Source organism: Pararge aegeria, chromosome 22 (assembly GCF_905163445.1).
Source record: "Pararge aegeria chromosome 22, ilParAegt1.1, whole genome shotgun sequence".
NCBI lineage: Eukaryota > Metazoa > Arthropoda > Insecta > Lepidoptera > Nymphalidae > Pararge > Pararge aegeria.
Window position 1 is genome coordinate 1,882,184 of NC_053201.1, and position 21,305 is coordinate 1,903,488.

The following is a 21,305-nucleotide window of genomic DNA, read 5'->3' on the forward strand; positions in this document are numbered from 1 at the left end:
CCTTTAAATGCTAGACTTAGCCGTTGGGCTAAGTATAAATAGTAATTTGGTCAATATATTCAGTTCCAAGATGGCCGAAGACACAAAGTGGCGTATCACATATATTTTCACTACTCCCACAATATGGTCATCGCATAAAACGATTTAACTATTAGACCACGATACACGATGACAAATTTTTAATCCAATATGGTCGCCAATACGAAACTGCGACTTACATTGTTTTCACAACTCTCTCTATATCAAATATAGGACTTGACAAAGAGAATATTATACTGAATGTAAGAATGTATAGGTACACTTTTATTGTACACCAAGAAAAAAGTAGTCACAGACATAACATAGTAAGAAGGTACAATTTGGCGGCTTTATCGCAACCTACGACAAACATTATCCGCTATGACAAATTTCGAATGCAAGATTGCCGCCACCACAATATAGCGACCCATTCGTTCCGACACCGGAGTATCCTCAGGAGATGTTGACTTTACAATGTATAATTGTTAAGTCATTATTTATTTAGTCGTATGGCATTTTCTAAGAAAAAGCGGTTTAAATTATTGATATAATTTACAAATTATTTATTTATTTCATCTTATTTATACATAAATATAAATAAATAATACATACGGATAGTTAACCTCAAAGCACTTGAAAAAGTATATAACCACAATTTTTTTCACTAATATTCACAAATAGTAAGTAATATCAATCAAAACATTCAATTTAAATCACTACTGAATATAATTTATTAGCACATATATAATTCGCACTTGTATGAAACTAAAACACTTGTTGTGAATGTATAAACTAGAAACATGTTGATAAATATTATAAATATGAAAACAGTGATCAGAGGGGACGAGCGTACCAACGCGCGACTAATATCGAGGTTCAATTTCTATTTTGTTGGTAGCTTTTTTTTCGAGACTTAATGAGCGGTTAAGCAGACAACTTCATACTGTTAATTTTGTGTCACATCTTAAATTTTCACTCTCATCATTTTTTCATAACGCGCCTAAAGAAGTATAACTTCAAAAAAAAATATGATTGAGTGGAATAAAAAAAATATTTAAAGAAACAAATTGTTTTATTTATGATTAAGTAAGTGAAATCGCGTAGTCGAGTATCGCTCGAGTCCATGTAGGACTGAAGTCTATCGAACATTCACCCGTATTCATATCAAAATACCCACCAACTCAATGTCATGAATATTGGTTATTAATCAAATATAATTTTAATGGTGTATGGAAAACTATATATTAATTAATTAACAATTAACAGGGTATTTGTAAAATCCTTATCAATTTAATAAAATATTGCCAGATATTTTATTAAATTTGAATTTATAGTTATCAAAAGGTTGGATATCTATCCGCTTTATAAAATTACTGTAACACTTATGATAAAGACTAAGACACCGGGAGGTATCTTTGCATCGTTCGAGTCCATACAGGACTGAGGTGTATCTTCTTTTTCGGATGGTCACTTGCCGATAACCACCTGAGGGGTTGCTACGGCGTCACCGAGGGAGTCGGGCGAGCGCGAAAGCTCGCCATGAGAAGAGCCCCAGGGCTCGACGACATCGGGGGTAAAGTGGGATACGTCGGCCCGAGGCTGCCTCCTGCGAGGACTCGGACCTCGGCTGGGTTCGCCGTTAATCGGACTGTGACAATGCAGTCTTATTTACATCAAAATACCCACCAACTCAATGTCATGAACAATAGTTGTTAATTAAAAATAAAGTCAATTGTTGCCTGAAAACTATTTACATATTAACTAAAAAATAATTATTATCGTATTTGTAAAAATCCTAATCAATTTAATAAAATATCTGAGAAATATGAATTTTTAGTTATCAAAAGTAGTATTTACCCATTTTATATATTTACTGTAACACTTATCTTCCCGTTAAGTCATAATTGAGTGCTTTCTGCTGTTCACTGAGTACTTATTTTCTCCATTTCCAACGATTTTCATCAGATAATGTATATTAGTATTTGCCTATAGTTTGCCCATAGTTTTTGCCTCGCGGGTTAAAAACAAGTGTCAGTAGAATAATGAAAATATAAAAATTTATGAAAAACTCAACTAAATGCTTAAAAGAATGCAAGAAATAATTAAAGGAGTTTTAAACGTCCTAAGTCAAAAAGATAGATAATAGATGAGAAGGATAGAAGCTAAATCTATTTTCAATATATTGTGTAGCAACTTTAGAATGATTAAATTAATTTCATCGTTGTGTTTATATAAGAATCCACACAGCTGGGATTTTTATTGGAAGAGTTCCTAATCAAATTCCCTGTTTAACTTTCGCGTAAGATTTTATATACTTAATCTAGTTTGAAGCAATATCAATAAACGATACTATATTGCGATTATCTCCGTTCTTTTTAATACCCCGCTGGCACAATATCCTATGCCCTTCTCTAAAATGCAAGTTATTCATATCACAGAATTAAGAACGCACAGAACCCTCATTCAGCCATTATTGCATGAAGTCTATTGTGTCCAAAAACAGTGAAAACACCTCGAGCTCATTTCACTTCACACGCGCGGAATGTTGCTAGCTCACAAACTTGACGGCCGATTGGTGCAGTTTGCAGCGACCCTGCTTTCTGAGTCCAAGGGAACCCACGGGGTTCGATTCCCTCAACTGGAAAATATTTGTGTGATGTGCATTAATGTTTTTCAGTGTCTAGCTGTTTATATGTATATTCTAAGTATTTATGGATATTATTTATAAAAATATTCATCAGTCATCTTAGTACCCATAACACAAGCTATGCTTACTTTGGGGCTAGGTGGCGATGTGTGTATTGTCGTAGTATATTTATTTATTTACTTATTTAAAAAAAGAAACTTTTTCTAGTTTTCCCCATCGTATAGTAAACGTTAAGAACTAGCCTGGTGGGTCAATGCTGCAATTTCGTCTTTCTGATTGGAGGGGTGTATGCCTAGCAATAGGACATTTATAGGCTGTTTGTAATTATGAAATATTTTGAATTAATAAAAGTTCAATGACTGCGCTGTAGAACTAGCCTGGTGGGTCAATGCTGCAATTTCGTCTTTCTGATTGGAGGGGTGTATGCCTAGCAATAGGACATTTATAGGCTGTTTGTAATTATGAAATATTTTGAATTAATAAAAGTTCAATGACTGCGCTGTAGAACTAGCCTGGTGGGTCAATGCTGCAATTTCGTCTTTCTGATTGGAGGGGTGTATGCCTAGCAATAGGACATTTATAGGCTGTTTGTAATTATGAAATATTTTGAATTAATAAAAGTTCAATGACTGCGCTGTAGAACTAGCCTGGTGGGTCAATGCTGCAATTTCGTCTTTCTGATTGGAGGGGTGTATGCCTAGCAATAGGACATTTATAGGCTGTTTGTAATTATGAAATATTTTGAATTAATAAAAGTTCAATGACTGCGCTGTAGAACTAGCCTGGTGGGTCAATGCTGCAATTTCGTCTTTCTGATTGGAGGGGTGTATGCCTAGCAATAGGACATTTATAGGCTGTTTGTAATTATGAAATATTTTGAATTAATAAAAGTTCAATGACTGCGCTGTAGAACTAGCCTGGTGGGTCAATGCTGCAATTTCGTCTTTCTGATTGGAGGGGTGTATGCCTAGCAATAGGACATTTATAGGCTGTTTGTAATTATGAAATATTTTGAATTAATAAAAGTTCAATGACTGCGCTGTAGAACTAGCCTGGTGGGTCAATGCTGCAATTTCGTCTTTCTGATTGGAGGGGTGTATGCCTAGCAATAGGACATTTATAGGCTGTTTGTAATTATGAAATATTTTGAATTAATAAAAGTTCAATGACTGCGCTGTAGAACTAGCCTGGTGGGTCAATGCTGCAATTTCGTCTTTCTGATTGGAGGGGTGTATGCCTAGCAATAGGACATTTATAGGCTGTTTGTAATTATGAAATATTTTGAATTAATAAAAGTTCAATGACTGCGCTGTAGAACTAGCCTGGTGGGTCAATGCTGCAATTTCGTCTTTCTGATTGGAGGGGTGTATGCCTAGCAATAGGACATTTATAGGCTGTTTGTAATTATGAAATATTTTGAATTAATAAAAGTTCAATGACTGCGCTGTAGAACTAGCCTGGTGGGTCAATGCTGCAATTTCGTCTTTCTGATTGGAGGGGTGTATGCCTAGCAATAGGACATTTATAGGCTGTTTGTAATTATGAAATATTTTGAATTAATAAAAGTTCAATGACTGCGCTGTAGAACTAGCCTGGTGGGTCAATGCTGCAATTTCGTCTTTCTGATTGGAGGGGTGTATGCCTAGCAATAGGACATTTATAGGCTGTTTGTAATTATGAAATATTTTGAATTAATAAAAGTTCAATGACTGCGCTGTAGAACTAGCCTGGTGGGTCAATGCTGCAATTTCGTCTTTCTGATTGGAGGGGTGTATGCCTAGCAATAGGACATTTATAGGCTGTTTGTAATTATGAAATATTTTGAATTAATAAAAGTTCAATGACTGCGCTGTAGAACTAGCCTGGTGGGTCAATGCTGCAATTTCGTCTTTCTGATTGGAGGGGTGTATGCCTAGCAATAGGACATTTATAGGCTGTTTGTAATTATGAAATATTTTGAATTAATAAAAGTTCAATGACTGCGCTGTAGAACTAGCCTGGTGGGTCAATGCTGCAATTTCGTCTTTCTGATTGGAGGGGTGTATGCCTAGCAATAGGACATTTATAGGCTGTTTGTAATTATGAAATATTTTGAATTAATAAAAGTTCAATGACTGCGCTGTAGAACTAGCCTGGTGGGTCAATGCTGCAATTTCGTCTTTCTGATTGGAGGGGTGTATGCCTAGCAATAGGACATTTATAGGCTGTTTGTAATTATGAAATATTTTGAATTAATAAAAGTTCAATGACTGCGCTGTAGAACTAGCCTGGTGGGTCAATGCTGCAATTTCGTCTTTCTGATTGGAGGGGTGTATGCCTAGCAATAGGACATTTATAGGCTGTTTGTAATTATGAAATATTTTGAATAAATAAATAAATAAATAAATTTATTTATTTATTCACAAGAATGTAGGTACATACAGTTTTTAAAATGTAAAGTAGTTATTATAATATTTATACAAACAAATGCGTGCCTCACAAATTATATTGGTGTGTATGTCATAAATGTATGTAATGGTGCCATTTAAAATCTACTGTCCCTGATTTAGGTAAAAACCTGTATTACAGGCGACAGTGCTCTCTTTAAATTGTTGTTTCGATGATTGAGTGTATGATTGTGCGTATGTGAGTTTGTTAATAAAAGTTCAATGACCGCGCTGTAGAAACGAGTTGGGCAAAAATATAGATTGGATTGATACTGCACTTCTGATTCAGACTTGGAAATATTAAAAGCTGGTTTCGATGAACTCGTAACACAATATTATTTAGGTCAATAGCAGCGAAGTAAGTACTTTAGGTCTTTTAAATTATGATACACTAGCTCCTGCCCGCGACTTCGTCTGCGTGGCCGTCAGAATTGGACCTTAAAGCCTCGCTCGTTAACAATTTTTAACCCTACCACGGGAACTATTCGAGAGATCGACATAGAAAGTACATGTCGTTTTCCATAGCCTAGGTGACATGCATACAAAATTTCAAAACTGTTTGCCCTCAGCTTACCTCGTATACAATGTTCAATTTTCTCTCGGTAACTTCTTAAGGAATCGGGATAAAAAGGTAGCCTATATTCTTTTCCATGTCAAAGGCTACGTGCATGCAAAATTTCATTCAAATCTGTTCAGCCGTTTTTGCGTGATTGAGTAATAAACATCCACACTATCACATTTATAATAATAGTTGGACTAGCGAAACGTTCCGGCTTCGCGCAGGTGAATAAAAAAAAATTGGTAACTTGCTAGCAAAATATACAAACATTCATTCATTGGCCTGAGCTGGGAATCGAACCCGGTACCACATGATCTGCAGTCGAACGTGCTCACCACTACATCCTACTAATATTATAAATGCTAACATTTCTATGCATGAATGGATCGATGGATGTTTGTTACTCTTTCACGCAAAAACTACAAAAACTGACAAATTTGTTCAGTCAAAAAAAAATTGACTGAATTTTGAAATGGAGATAGGATTGAAACATAGGCAGCTATCCCGGTAAAAATTACGGTTCCCGCAGGATTCTTGAAAAACCAAAAAACCGTATACGAAACAGCGGGCAACAGCGGGTAATAAAAGTGAAGGGTTTATTTTTTTGTTCAATGTTTGTAGTTACGTCACTGCATTGTATACTTAGCGGGCGACGGAGTGACCTAGGCTCACAATATCTCTATGTCAACAAATCAGGAGAGCCATAGAAAAACAGAGTTATAGCTCAACGAGTAGCGGAACTGAAGTGGCAATGGGCGGGGCACATAACTCTGAGAACCGATGGACGTCCTCCGACCACCGACGAATTGGATAAATGACATCAACCGAGTCGCAGGAAGCCGCTGGACACAAGCGGCATAAGACCATGGTATTTGGAACCCTACGAACCTATTCCCAGCAGAGGACCTCCATTAGATGACATCACGATGATGAATTATCAATTTTATAAATTTAAAATGCATATACAAATTTTCGGCAGCGACGGTAGGAGAGCCGTAGCTTAATTGGTGAAAGCGCTCAGGCCGCGATTGCCCGAGAGTCGCAGGTTCAAATCCTGTCGGTTTCGAAAATTTTTATATGCATTTTAAATTTATAAAATTGATAATTCCTCCAAGTGTAGGTAAATAACCTAATAAAAAATTATAAATTTCATGATGATGATAGACTAAGAGGGTGAATCCACGACGCACAGGTAGTCCAACGTTACAAAACCTTCCTTTGTAGGTAAGTTGTAAATCGCCGGTAGGGTTGACACAGCCGAGTAAACTGTACGCCGTACTGTAAGTACAATACTAACAAGGCTGAACACAATGGCCGGAGCCTCCGTCAAGCCTCGCCTTTGTGATGACATAAAACTCGTAGACGTTGGTCCAGTCGTTATAATAGATCACTGGGCTTGATTGCAGGTAAAATTAGTTTTTTTTAAAAGTAATAATTGTCGTACAAAGCAGATAGCCTCCATGCATATACCAGAATCGTTTGCCATACCAGAATATCCCGTCAAAGATACCGTCAAATTGTGGAATAGCCTTCCCTCTGAAATTCGAAAATCCTTATTAATTTTTAAAATATTTAAATATTACCTTTCACTTATCAGATTGAGTTTATGAGTAGGTAGTATTAGTACAATATATTTGTTACACTATTAATTACTACTTATTGTTAAGATTACATTACTATAGAGGTACATGCATTTGTTTATTGTATTTATCTATATATATAAAAATGTTATGTTGGTTTGTGTAGGTACGCTTCAAAAACTCAAAAAGTTCTGCACCGACCGAGCTGAAATTTTGGCACAGCGAAGCGTGGCAGGGTATAGCTTGTAATATATATATATATATATATATATATATATATATATATATATATATATATATATATATATATATATATATTACACACACACGCACACGCACACAAACACACACACACACCCACTCATACTCATTCGTGCTGTTGTGAATATCGTAACTGATTGTTTTGTATATTTTGTACTTGCACCTATTACTTGATTACTAATAAATAAATAAATGAATAAATAAAGGCAATTAAAGTCCGCCAATCCGCACTTGGCCAGCGTGGTGGACTATGGCCTAGCCCCCTCTAATTCTGAGTGGAGAACGGACCCGAAATATCTTTAACTGAGAGCACCTTTCAAATTTCAGAGCGTGATAAAACATTGAATAATTATTCCCAAGTTATTCCATGAATCTGACACAGTTTATTATGACACCTACTTATACGTAACACATATGTCCCTCAAGATTGTACTGGGTGTAAGCGAGATAAAATCTCATTTTCACAGGCGAGTGAAAGAGAAAAGAAATGACTAATGAGCGTGTGACCATTGTGGCATCATTATCATTGCCTACTTAAGCTTTTTTAAAGGCGTCATCTCTTACCTTGCAACTAATACTATGTTATAAACATGCTATCTCTTTTCTATGACGCTCATTTTTATGGTTTATATTTTCCAGTTGTGTGATACGAAACCACGGCCGTGGACTCAGAAAGCAGGGTCGCTGCTAATCGGTCGTAAAATTTTCACAGATGATTTATTTCGGTTGCCTTAAAATAGTAACTACACAGATTACACAAATTTTGTCTTTCCTAAAACAGAAATATAATAAAATAAATATACCCATACAACAGAACGGTTAACGGCAACGGTTTGAAACCTTACGCGCGCGAGTCCGTCTCGCACTTGGCCCGTTTTTAGACTTGTCAATTAAGCTTGTATTAGATAATAGTCACTATTGGTGCTAAAGGTAAACCGAGACAGGTTATAAAGTTGTGCTGTCGTTTTTACGATGGTTGCTGTAGAAAATGATAGCACTTTATACAAAGTATAAATGAAAACCGAAATAACACTTCAGAGGCAGGTACATTATTTACTGTCTCTGAGACTTATCTGTGAAATCGTAACGCTAATAGTTTTGGAGTAAACCATTGCCATAGTTTATACTGAAAGAAATCAGATACAGCCCTAACATCACATGTAAAAGTAAAATCAAGTGACTCCTGTCACTTCATAAGGTCCGCGTCGCTTAGCGTAGGTACTAGGCACGTGTTGGTATTTTATCTTCAATAGGGCTGTCATAAACACTTAAAATTTAAATTAGTTTGTATGGAAAAATAAATATGTTTCTTTTGATTTAAATTTTTTACAGGGTAATTCCTTATCAAATATACTTATGCACTCTTCAACAGTTCTTCGTAATTCCATTACACGTTGTAGAGACTCGTCAATTTACTTTTGAATCACCGCCAATTTCACCCTATTAGTATAAGATATTTTAATAGGTAACTTCTTTATTTATTGTCGCAAACTCACAATGTCACTTAAAACTAAGTAGCTACCCACTCGCAGTGAGGGCAATTTATACCTAAGCTTTTTTACCGTTTATGTAATCCTATATGTTACAATAGGATGTTTATATCGGCTTACGGTTAAAACGTATTGTGTGGTGTACAATAAAGGTATATTCTTTTATTCATTTTGAATAGTTTTTGATACGTAAGTGTGGATTGTGAATTATTTTTACCTGACTACGGGAGGGCAGCGCTGATAGCCCAGTGGTTAGAGCATGAGCCTCCTTTTCGGGGGACCGTATTCGATCCCCGTAACGAATCTTTAACTTTTAGGAATTATGTGCGTTTTTATTAAAGCATTATAAATATCATATTTTGTGAAGACCGATCGGCGCAGTGGGCAGCGACCCTGCTTTCTTAGTCCAAGGCTGTGGGTTCGACTGGAAAATGTTTGGTGATGAACATGAATATTTTTCAGTGTCCGGGAAGTATGTCAAATTCAAATTCAAAATTTCTTTATTCACGTAGACCTTATGAAGCGTTCATACATATATGTTTACATAATTGTAAGGGGATGGTGATAACTGAACTTCGTTCGCCAACTTAAACCTAAAGTTTCAAAGGCGCTCTGGTCTAAGAAGAGCCCACAACAAACTTAGCCGGGTTATCTGTATTATATTATATGTATTTATGTAAATTATTTTAAAAAATATACATAAGTTATCTTAGTACCCATAACACAAGCTACGCTTACTTTGGAGCTAGATGGCGATGAGTATTGTCGTAGTATATTTATTTATTTATTTTATTTTATCACTCGGTATAGGATTCTCCATAATGTTATCAAATGCGTGTGGAGTCCACCAAAACTTGGTCAGCGTGGTGAACTACGGCCTACTTTCGTCTGGAGAAGATCTTAGCAAGTTGTTAGCCGATATTGGGTTGTTAATCATAAAAGTCTGGTTTTCGAACTTTTATTTTATTTTACAGCTTCGGTGTTAGCAAAGATTTTAGCCGAAGCAAATTGTGTTTACGCCATTTTTGGACGAAATGCTCGCTCCTCCATTACGAGCTAAGTGCACCGCGATATATTGCATTCGATACAACGTCCCGCGGAAAGGAGATATTGCTGTTAGCTTGCGTTTCGAAAACATTTGTTTGTATTGTTTTATAGACTCTCCATCATTTGGGCTAAAACTTAGCTAAACTTACTTATTTACCCGGCTAAGTTTGTTGTGGGCTCTTCTTAGACCAGGGCGCGTTTGGAACCCTCGTAGCTTTAGTTTTAAGTTGGCGAACGAAGTTATCACCATCCATACGTTACAATTATGTAAACAAATATGTATGAACGCTTCATAAGTGCCTGTGATAGGCCTACATGAATAAAGAAATTTTGAATTTGAATTTGAATTTTGAATTAGTTTTATATTAGGTAGTAGTAGTATTTCGATCAAATGAACTAAGAGTTTGTTAATATATCCACTTACCCATTCTTAGTCTCTCATGTTAATAGGCATGCGAATAATAGGTATTTGAAATCACGTATACAATGCTAATCGCAAATTATCGTCACGGGTCGGATATCGAGGAGTTAAAGTTTTTGTTTTAATTTTTGATGAATTGTGTGTTATTGGATAAAAAAAATAATTTTCTAAATTACAATAAAAAAGAGTTTTTATACTTACAACTAAGAAGCAAGAAATAAATGCCACTAAAAAGCGTGAAAAATAATGTTTACAAAGTAAAACCGACTTTGTTATGTACCCTGTAAATACAGCTAAAAACCAAGAAATAATTATTTCCTACAACATTTTGAAGAGTCGCTGACAAGTTAAATTTAGAAAATAACTGGCACTTTCCTTGCTATCATATAAAAGGGAATACGTAGGAAGTATACGAGATCATATAGGTACCTATTAGTTTTTAAAATTTTACTTGGCACCGACTTAAAAATGTGGTAGAAAATAATTATTTCTTGCTTTTCAGTTGTAGGTACATAACCAAGTTGTTTTTATTTTGTAAAAATTTTTTTTTACTCCTTTTAGCGGCTAACATTTCAATTATCTATGTTTTAAAAGCCAAATGTCAATTGCTCACAATCTTTTAAAAAATGTTTCTCTTCCCGAAACTGGGGCGTTATTGGTTGAGGAGTTCTCCCGGCACTTCACCATTAGTTCAACTCAAGTAATCTTTCTTCAGGATCCCTTCAACAGGTCTTGACCTGATGAAAATGGGGCCACATAAGAAGTATACCGTTTCAAAAAAAAAAAATTAAATCGATCGATATTAATTTAAATATGTAATTCCAACAACAAACATTACAAAAAAAATACAACCGAATTGATAACCTCTGTGTTTTGTAAGTTGCGGTGAATAAAGATAAAAAACATCGTAAAGATATAGTTCTAATATAGGTGAGGTTTCACGATTTCATCAGTTGAACATATCTATACAGAGTTTGTAAGCTCGGTTAACTTTGCTCAAGAGACGAGTTAACTCACACCGCCCGTGTAATAACGTTACAGTCACGTCACTGGCTGGCACACATGACAGTCCCGTGAGAGCCGAGTGTAAACACAATGTTTGGCTAAAAGAGTGAGGAATATATATTTTTTTTTATTCCTTTACAAGCTAACCTTTGACTGCAATCTGCTCAAAAGTGATGATGCAGTCTGAGATGGTAACGGGCTAACCTGTTAGGGAATAGGGTAGTCAAATCCCTAATAGGTTTCTACGCGACCTCGCACTGGAACACTTAATCACTTAGCGGCACGTCTTCGTCGGTAGGGTGGTAACTAGCCACGGATGAAGCCTCCCACCAGACCAGACCAGAGATAATTCAGAAATTATAAATTCCCAAATTTGCCCTGCCGTGGAAAAAGAAATTACAATTAAAATAAAATAAAAAAACTTAATTAATTGTATAGTATATAAGGAACTTATTTGGTATAAATAAATTTAGATGCCTCGATTTGAGAGTTGAGGTAAAAGTTTTTTAGTTTATACTTTACTAGTGGGTGCAATGATTTTTTATAGGCACGGGCCACCGCGCCAACCCGCCGGAATCGCTAGGTCCCTGCATTTTAAATCTATAATATCTTCAAAAATATTCATTTAAATTACGTGCTGTAAAGGACATATTTATCTATATTAAATGCACAATGTTTTTCAGGTACTTAATTACATAAAGTTTAATTCTGTATTGCTTAAAAATGCTTCGTAAATAAGCCATTATTTCTCGTTAATAGAAATAAAAAAAAATGTTTATTATGGGATATTCCTAATAGTGCGGTGTGGTGACGGCAGATTAGAATACATTTGTCACCACCCCTCTTCTATTTAATACATTGGAAGTTTTATTATCAAGTAAAATAAAGTTTATTTAAATATCACAATAAAAAAATCTACAAAATGAAAGAAATGGACATAATAAACGTAATTAAATTTGGAATACTAATAGACTCATTATCGGACAGCCAAGTTTCACTCAACATTAAAATTTGAGATTTTTGTACAATTGAATCAATTAAATCACCGCAATGAGCCCGCAGACTTTGACAATTGAAAGTAACACGGTATTATGAACCTTATAGCTAACTTCAGGGTGTCGGTATTTTGTGACGTTGTCGCGCGCGCATCGTAAAAATTTACTCTCATCATTTTTCCCTAACGCGCCAAAAGAAATATTACTTCAAAAAACCGCATCAAAATCCGTTGCGTAATTTTAAAGATCTAAGCATATATACACGGGCAGATAGCGGAAAGCAACTTGGTTTCGTATTACGTTGTGATTGTAGGTACGGTATGAGTGTAAAGTACTGTACATGTACTCACATGTATGGAGCGTAGGCGTTAAAGCGTTCCAATATTGTTATATCAAGTACAGCTCTATAACAACCAAAACAATACATAAAATGGTCTTGCGAACCTTGAAACTTAAGCCAGAAATGGAGCTCTCGAATTCTTAGTTGGTGCTCCGAATACAAACCCATTTTTAAAAGCTATTTTCGTATTGGATAGAAGCAGGCGTTGCTTTGCATATATTATGAAAATTAAGCTTAATTGGCTATACTCCGCGAACAGCAGGAGAATCTGTATGGTGTAATTTATAATTTCTTCAATCCGTATACTCCACACCAAACAGATCTTCGGCAATGTACCCTCTACGCACATTTCGCTCAGAAACCGGAGCATCCTCAGGAGATGTTGACTTTACAATGAATAATTGTTGAGTGACTTAATATATAAAGCTGTTTTCTTTCTTTTCAGATCCATAAAGCACAAATGGGTGCGTTAAAGGCTTTCGGTTTCTTGATTACCATACTGGTGTACTCCGCCACCGCTCAGGAAGTAGTGAGAAGGGTGCCCCAGGGGTTCGTAGGCATGCGCGGCAAGAAGTATGGGGCATCGGAATTCTATAAGCGAAAACCCCAGTTCTTTGTCGGTGTAAAAGGCAAGAAAAGTTTCGACCCTTTCTCGGATATGAATTATAAAAGAGCACCAATGGGCTTCGTTGGCATGAGAGGCAAGAAAGAGGATTACTCAGACTTTGAAGACAATCCATTGAATCAATTTTCGGACATGGATTATAAACGAGCGCCAATGGGTTTCGTTGGTATGAGAGGCAAGAAAGAGGTACATCCAGATTTCAGCGTTAAAGACAGTTTTGACTTTGATCAGCTTTTTGACACGGGCGAAAAACGAGCTCCTATGGGTTTTGTTGGTATGAGAGGCAAGAAAGAAGCTGATCCTGATTTCAGTATTAAAGACAACTTGGATCAGTTTCCTGGCGTGCATTACAAACGAGCTCCAATGGGCTTCGTAGGCATGAGAGGGAAGAAAGACGCTTACCCAGATTTCAGTATCAAAGGCAAGAATGACTTCGATCCCTTTACTGATATGGATTATAAACGAGCTCCAATGGGCTTTGTTGGTATGAGAGGCAAGAAAGAGGCTAACCCAGACTTTAGCATAAGAGGCAATAATAATTTAGATCAATTTTCCAACATGGATTATAAACGAGCTCCCATGGGTTTCGTGGGTATGAGAGGCAAGAAAGAGGCTTATACAGATTTCAGTAACTTTGATCAATTATCCGATATGTACAATAAGCGAGCTCCTATGGGCTTTGTAGGTATGAGAGGCAAGAAAGATTATTCATATCCAGAATTCCTCGGTGTCAAAGGCAAGAACAGTTTTGACGAATTTTCGGAATTGGGTTATAAAAGAGCTCCGATGGGCTTCGTAGGCATGAGAGGGAAGAAAGAATTCCCAGATATCATTTTCATGCCAGATAGTGATGATAATATACCGAAAAAGTCTGGTTCTTTGATCGGACAGATAGATTATACAACTGACGATAATAATGGCGGCGAATTTCCTATCCTGAACGAAATTATTAACGAATATCTTAATAAGTTACGATCGAATTTGAATAATGAGGTATCAACTGAGTCTTCCAACGTTTCTGATGAAAGGTATTGTAATTATTTAAATTTTTTAACTTAAGAATAGCTTTAAAATAATATCTTGAAAGTAATATTAAAATAAAAATAAGATTATAATACAAATTGTGTACAAAACACGTTTCCATTTGAACAAGATATCTTTGATGAGATTTCGAAAAAAATAAATAAAGAGCCTGTAAACAATTAGAACTAACATTATTATTATCATTATTTTGTTTGTCTGGTGGGAGGCTTCTGCCGTGGCTAGTTACCACCCTACCGACAAAGACGTGCCGCTAAGCGATTTAGCGTTCCGGTACGATGTCGCCTAAAAACCGATTGGCAGTATGCAACTACATCTTAAGGGCTAACTTGTAATGGGATTAAAAAAAAGCTCTGTGGCTTGTGTTGTACACTGCTGGATAAATCTTTTTTTTTCTAAAGTCATTATTGACGGATTAAGTATATGGCCATCTGATTGGCCTGTAACGTGCCGCCCTGTGTCGATCAAACTGGGACGTAGGTGCTAAGCCTCACGTTCCTGTAATTACACCAGAACCATCCCCTTCAGATCGGAACACAGCATTGCAACAATGCTGCTTATCGGCATAAATATGCATGGTGGTACTTCTCCGAAAGAGCTCAAAAAACTCTACTCTCTACAGCTTTCGATACGTCGCGTCGCATATTACCACGCGCTCTTAGTTTAGCGTGCTTTCTTTGACTTTTTGGTCTTAATTTCTTTGTTTTTTATTTTATTTATTAGGTTTCCTACAAACACTTACACTAATGCAACCGTTTTTAAAATTTTAACTATTCTATTTAAGTGTAATGTTTTCTTAAAAGTAAACACAGCATATGAAAAGTTATCGTGAATGAGAATATATTAACAAAATATCTCACACACTAAATAAATAAATCAAGGAAACTGCAAATAAGGGTCAATTGGTCCATGATAAAAATGTCTTATCTCTGAACTTATACAACGAGTCAGAGTAAATTTCTTCAACTTCAGCGCTAATGTGGTTTTTTTGTTCTTGATTCGTTTTTAAGAACATAGTTGTATCTATGTTTAACTTGATGTAAGCTTTAAACCAACGAGGCACGCACTAAAAATCTATTCTAACAATTACCCTCAGGGTGAACGATTTGGAAAAGCGAGCGAACTTACACAAATTCTACGGTGTCAGAGGAAAGAAATCCGTGCAAGCGAAAAGACCATACGATGTTTCCTTTCGTGGTAAATTCATCGGTGTCCGTGGCAAGAAGGACTTGAAAAACTCGGGGGCTCAAGAGATCAGGTTTTTGCTGCCCCGACCCTGGCCGAAGAGAAGGGGGCAGGGGTTCCTGGGAATGCGCGGCAAAAAGTGGACCGACAATGATACCGTTTTAGGTAAGGCTGTGAGCAAATATTTGGGGCTGTTGTGTACATGCCGGCTTCGTTGGGTCATGACGTGTTTCTTTTTTGTTAATATTTAATACTGGTTGGTGAAATTTTCTAGCATGTACTTATACGTTCAAAGGCTGTGTTGTAGGTGTATAATTTATCCATCCTCACATTCCTTAGCCTATTAATCGGGCTGTTTCCACCGAATTAAACATATTAGTCGCTTAATAAATAACAATGACTGACAATATTAATGTGTCGCGACCGTTCCGTGGCACTACCCGCACCTGACTCAGGTTTTTTTTTTTAAATATCTATCATCATCATCGTCATTATCAAACTGGTCCACTACAGGACACGGGTCTTCTTCTAGAATGAGAAGGGTTTTCAGCGTAGTCCACCACGCTATTGGTAGACTTAACGCGCCTTTGAGAACGATATGGAGAACTCTGAGGCATGCAGGTTTCCTCACATGTTTCAAGTGATAATTTAATTGCTTAAATTAAAACGCACATAACTTCTAACAGTTAGAGGTGCGCGCTGGGGGTCAAACTCGGCACCCCGAAAGGCATCCGTCCTAACCACTAGGCTACAACTTTATATTAAATAGCAAGAAAGTTTCTATTCACATCTTTTTAATATACAAAATATCTAGGTTTTTTTTAACATTAACATTGGTTTTCTATGTTCAATATACTCGTATAAGAAGCAGTGATAGCGCATTAGGTAGGAGCTCGACTTCACTTTCGGGGAGCCGAATTTTAATCTCAGCACGCACATCTAATTTTCTAAGTTATGTGCGTTTTAATTAATTAAAATATCACTTGCTTCAATGGTGAATGAAAACATCGTGAGGAAACCGGCATGCCTGAGAGTTCTACATTATGTTCTCAAAGTTGTGTGGAGTCAACCTATCCGCACTGGGCCAGCGTGGTGGATCACGGTCTTCTCATTGTTGGAGGACACCCGTGATCGATATCTATAGATTACGGATAGATTGGATATTGAAAATGGACGTAAGTCATCAGTTATGCCTAGATATTGTTTTTAATGTTGGTTATTTAATGATTTCGTTTTTCCTTTTGTGAATTTATGAATAGGTAGGAACTACTGTATATTTGAAGATGCGAATGTGGGTTTTTTTTTGTTTTATCCCCTATTTATATATTATGTTGAACTTATTTTGGCACAAATTAAGCTTGCAGATGCACATAGGGTTACATTTATCGGTTCAGGTTCGATTCCCACAACTAGAAAATGTTTGTGGTATGAACATAAATGCTTTTCAGTGTCTGGGTGTTTAGCTGTATAATAAAAGTATTTATGTATATTATCATAAAAATATTCATCAATCATCTTATTTTTTTTCTTTTTATATCATCTGCATACTCTGTGCATACCCTCTATGCACGCCACTGCACGATAATATTCTTGGATTGGTCGTCGTGACCACGACCCATGCACCTTGGTCGAAATATCGACAAATCCAAAAATAATATCGTGGTATGCACCCGTTTAACTATATTTAAGAAATGAAAAAAAAAATGTTTATATTTTCAGATCCAGAACAAACCAGCGAAATGGTGATTCCGAATTAACTCTTAGAAGCTATGTCTACATTCAACAGCATCCGATACTTATCTCAACTAAGACTAGAACTCTAAGACTAGTCGACCTATAGATACCTAAGTACATCTTATAAGTCAGCAATAAGGTTTAATTGGCACAGAATACAGAACCAACTAGAAGCTGCGAATCTTTGTGTGGAGGCTTCGGCCGTGGCTTGATATCTTTATAAATGTGTAGAGTTTACAGTATGTAAGTATCATCAATAGCCCTTGTCAGTCCATTGTTACTGAACTTAAGGCTTCTCCTAACGGAAAAGTTTGCCCTTAATCACCTAGCTGGGCAGACGGGTTCGTGATCGTAGTTGATGATAGTAGCAGCATAGAGTACGCAGTGGCGCGCACTTCAAACATGCTTAAAAGCACTGCTTACCCTAAAATTTATATATAACTCGTATAGGAGGCGGATTTTTGCCATTTTATGCAATTTTCCTGATTTATGCTTACCCTGGTAAAAAAGGTTGCCTGGCAGAGATCGCTACTAAGCGATAAGGCCGCCTTTTGTATTCTCCTTCTGTCTTTGTATTTCTATTGTTTTTTTTTCCTAACTTCATAGTGGTGTACAAATAAAGAGTTAAATAATAATAATAAAATCTATGCACGCCACTGAGTGTACGCTGCTGCACGTTCGACGACGATCGCGGAAAGAGTTATGGTGACAACTTCATTCTGATCTGTCACCATACGGAACTGTGTATTATATAATCTTATGCATCATTTACCATTATTTAAGCAAGCCTACAGAACTCTACTATACAAGGTCTTTAACCTTTTTTATGAATGAGGCTCTTGGAGTTTTAACAGTAATTCTTTCTGCTAGAATTGGGTTACCAACATGATATCGCAACGCCATTCGCTCAACGAACATAGAAAAAACAGAGCAGTTTAATACATTTAACTGCTAGTTTTTCTGTGTTTTAGTGTCAATTTGTGACGGTCTCTGGTTTGTCCTGTATTCTGTTCCGACATCCGTATACAAACGTTAGTGTGAATTCTCACAGTGATACTAGCTGTATTTGCTTTGTACACTGAATAGAAGCAAATGAAGAACCCTGAACTTCCACACCTTAAATTAAAGCATTGAAATGTGAGCTCTATGTCGTGGACATTGTGGCCCACTTGCATTATATTAAAAAAATAATAAAAATATTAAAAGTTTGCTTTATGTTACATAGCATAAAGTTCACATTCCAATGCTTTAATTTGAAGCGAGCCGGTGTTGAATCGATATGCATTATGTGAAATGAGGAGGTATGATATATTTTGTGAACTTGTTTGTATACTCATTGAGAGTACCGGCGTGCAAGCAAAGTTGAATGTAGAAAAGAACTTCTCAGCGGACAACTGCAAACACGCGGCCAGTGCAAGCTACTCAAAATCTCTGCAAGTCACAAATCATCTGTGGAATAACTTGTAGTTTAGTTGCGACTGTGAGAATGCACAGTAATGTAAATAAAAATGGGTGTAAAGTTATAAATACGTATGTGTACTATTCCCGGCGATATTACATTTGTTTCTAACAACAAACAAACAGACACCGACGATCCAATTTAAGTCATGTATTACAGTAAGGTTTTAATGTATCTACCTTAACTTTGTTATATTATTTTTAATACCTAAAATTATTTTTTTCCACCGTAGCTCAAGTAGCTACGAAATTTTGTTTGTTTGGTTCCTTGTTAAAATGATACATATGGCTTAGCACTAAATCGGTTTCGGCAAAAATATTTGACATAGACTTAGCTTGCTTTTTAAACCTGTTTAATTATGCTATCATTTTGACACAGTTTTGTCTTGTTCTTAGATTGCCCTCTTCACGTTAAGTATAGCGCATAGCGTAAACAGCGCCATCTAGTATATTAAATTTAAACTAAATTTAATTGATACTAAATTTAATACTAATTTACCTGTTATATATTGCCGGGAATTGTAACTTTATAAGGCTTATTATAGCGTTCGTTAAGTTTCAACTGTATTTAACTAGTTTACTTAATAAGAGTATCAGTATTTATTTACTTAAAATAGAATTCCTGTTATATTCAAAAATAAAATTATTTACATGTTACTTTTAATCATTTATAACGCATAGGGTTTAAATGGGTAAACATAAATTATTTTGGAATTCAACCTGTCGTGAAAAAAGTTCTTAGTATAAGATTTATAGGCCCGCAATCCTGGAGTAGTTTTCGAGGTTTAGAACACTGTAGTGCCAGAGTAAAATGGAACTTATCAACCTTGGTTTAAAACTCAAATACGCCCACGCTTTTTCATAATAACACTCTGGGCAGAGCTGGCAGAATTCACGACTCTAAAATAAGGTTTTATGTATTTTTAGGCTTTTTGTGACAGAGCTTCTCCGGGGAAGTACTACCACCATGTTTATTTCTGGCGCTTAGCAGTATTGCTGCAATCTTGTGGGGATGGGTATATGCTTTTATAACATGTTACCGAAGGTAATATTAGATCTACCTTCACCTAAGTTTAAACAATCCGGCCATCTGATTAGTCCATCCATTATTAATATGAAAAAAAGGCAGAAAGGAGCACTTTAATTTGACGTCGTAGCGTTCCGATACTCGATTGCGAGTGTGCAGAACTTATACTAAGGATGTTGGACTCGCGTAAACTTGTGTTGAACAAGCTTATTACTGAGCGCCCCAAATGGGTTCGAAAATTCTCAGACAATCTCTGAATTAGGTAAATTCACGTGATTTCAGCCGGCAATAACAAATTTAAAATAAAATACTGATAATGGTTTGGACTTTCGAAATATCTTTAATACTTTCATGGCTTTACATATAAACGTTGAAAACCGAGGGAATAGTTGTGGAGTTTTTTTTATCATTGTGGACATTTGATGCCAGCATGCCAATAATTGTGAGATTAACTACCTATGTTTAGAGCGCCAGTATGGTGACAGTGACTAGTGACAGTATGGTTTCTACTAGATGGCGTTCCTTCGATACCATGTAAATCGTAGTGACCTAACCTAACCGAATAAGTAAACGTAGATATACAATCTCACACTGGGCACTCAGTTGTAGTTACAAAACGCTGCTTAAATATTACGTTATATCGCTATTATCTTCTTATATAGCTTTTATTCGAAATACCCGAATATCAATCACTGTACCGGATTCTTTACCGCTCATTTTAAATGTATCTAATGTTGCTACAACATTATGAAAATTATGAAAGTTAAAGCTTAATTTGCTATACTTACCCCGCGAAAAGCAGGAGAATCTGTCTTCAATGCTTATACTTTACACCAAACAGATGTTCGGCAATCTACGCACGTTTCATTCCGAAACCGGAGCATCCTCAGGAGATGATGACTTTACAATAAATAATTGTTGAAAGTGCAAATTAAGCTTAATTTTCATAATGTATCATGGATTTCCGCAAAGTAACGCCTGCTTCTATCCAATTGTTATTACATTTAAAATAAAAAGCTCTATTTACCATAAGTATTTTAGAACAAATTATTTTATTTCATTGTGTGAAAAAAACTCCTTATGCTTTAAAAATATTTAAAGTGTTTTTAAAGGAATTACCGTCAAAGACAACTTTCGCCTTTACTAACAAAGATGAAGGCTTTTAGGTTTTCGCTACCCATGCGTATAATTGAAAGTCAAGTAGGTGCAGTGAGCCGTCTGCTTTTGGGTCTTCCCGTAGTATTTAAGTTACAAAATTTAACCAGTGATTATTTAATCATATCTATGACTATTACACAGAGCACCTTAATACGACCTTTAAGGGTAAAACATGTAATGTCTAAAACGCCTAGGTACCTACTTAGTAGGTACTGCCCGATTTAGTAACTTTTCTAAGAATTTGATAACTGGCTGCCTTCGTACATAACGAATAATTTGACAGCCACA

At 36.1% G+C, this 21,305-nt stretch overlaps 1 protein-coding gene across 1 annotated transcript in view; it reads left to right on the plus strand.

Moving 5' to 3' along the window:
- The window catches only part of LOC120633842 (tachykinins), a 105,975-nt gene extending 88,191 nt beyond the window's left edge, over window positions 1–17,784 (plus strand). The window contains exons 2-4 of the mRNA XM_039904210.1: window positions 13,235–14,442; window positions 15,552–15,805; window positions 17,360–17,784. Of these exons, the coding sequence (XP_039760144.1) occupies window positions 13,235–14,442; window positions 15,552–15,805; window positions 17,360–17,397 (1,500 nt within the window). The 3' untranslated portion in view covers window positions 17,398–17,784. The remainder of the gene's footprint in view (window positions 1–13,234; window positions 14,443–15,551; window positions 15,806–17,359) is intronic.
- The last annotated feature ends 3,521 nt before the right edge of the window (window positions 17,785–21,305 follow it).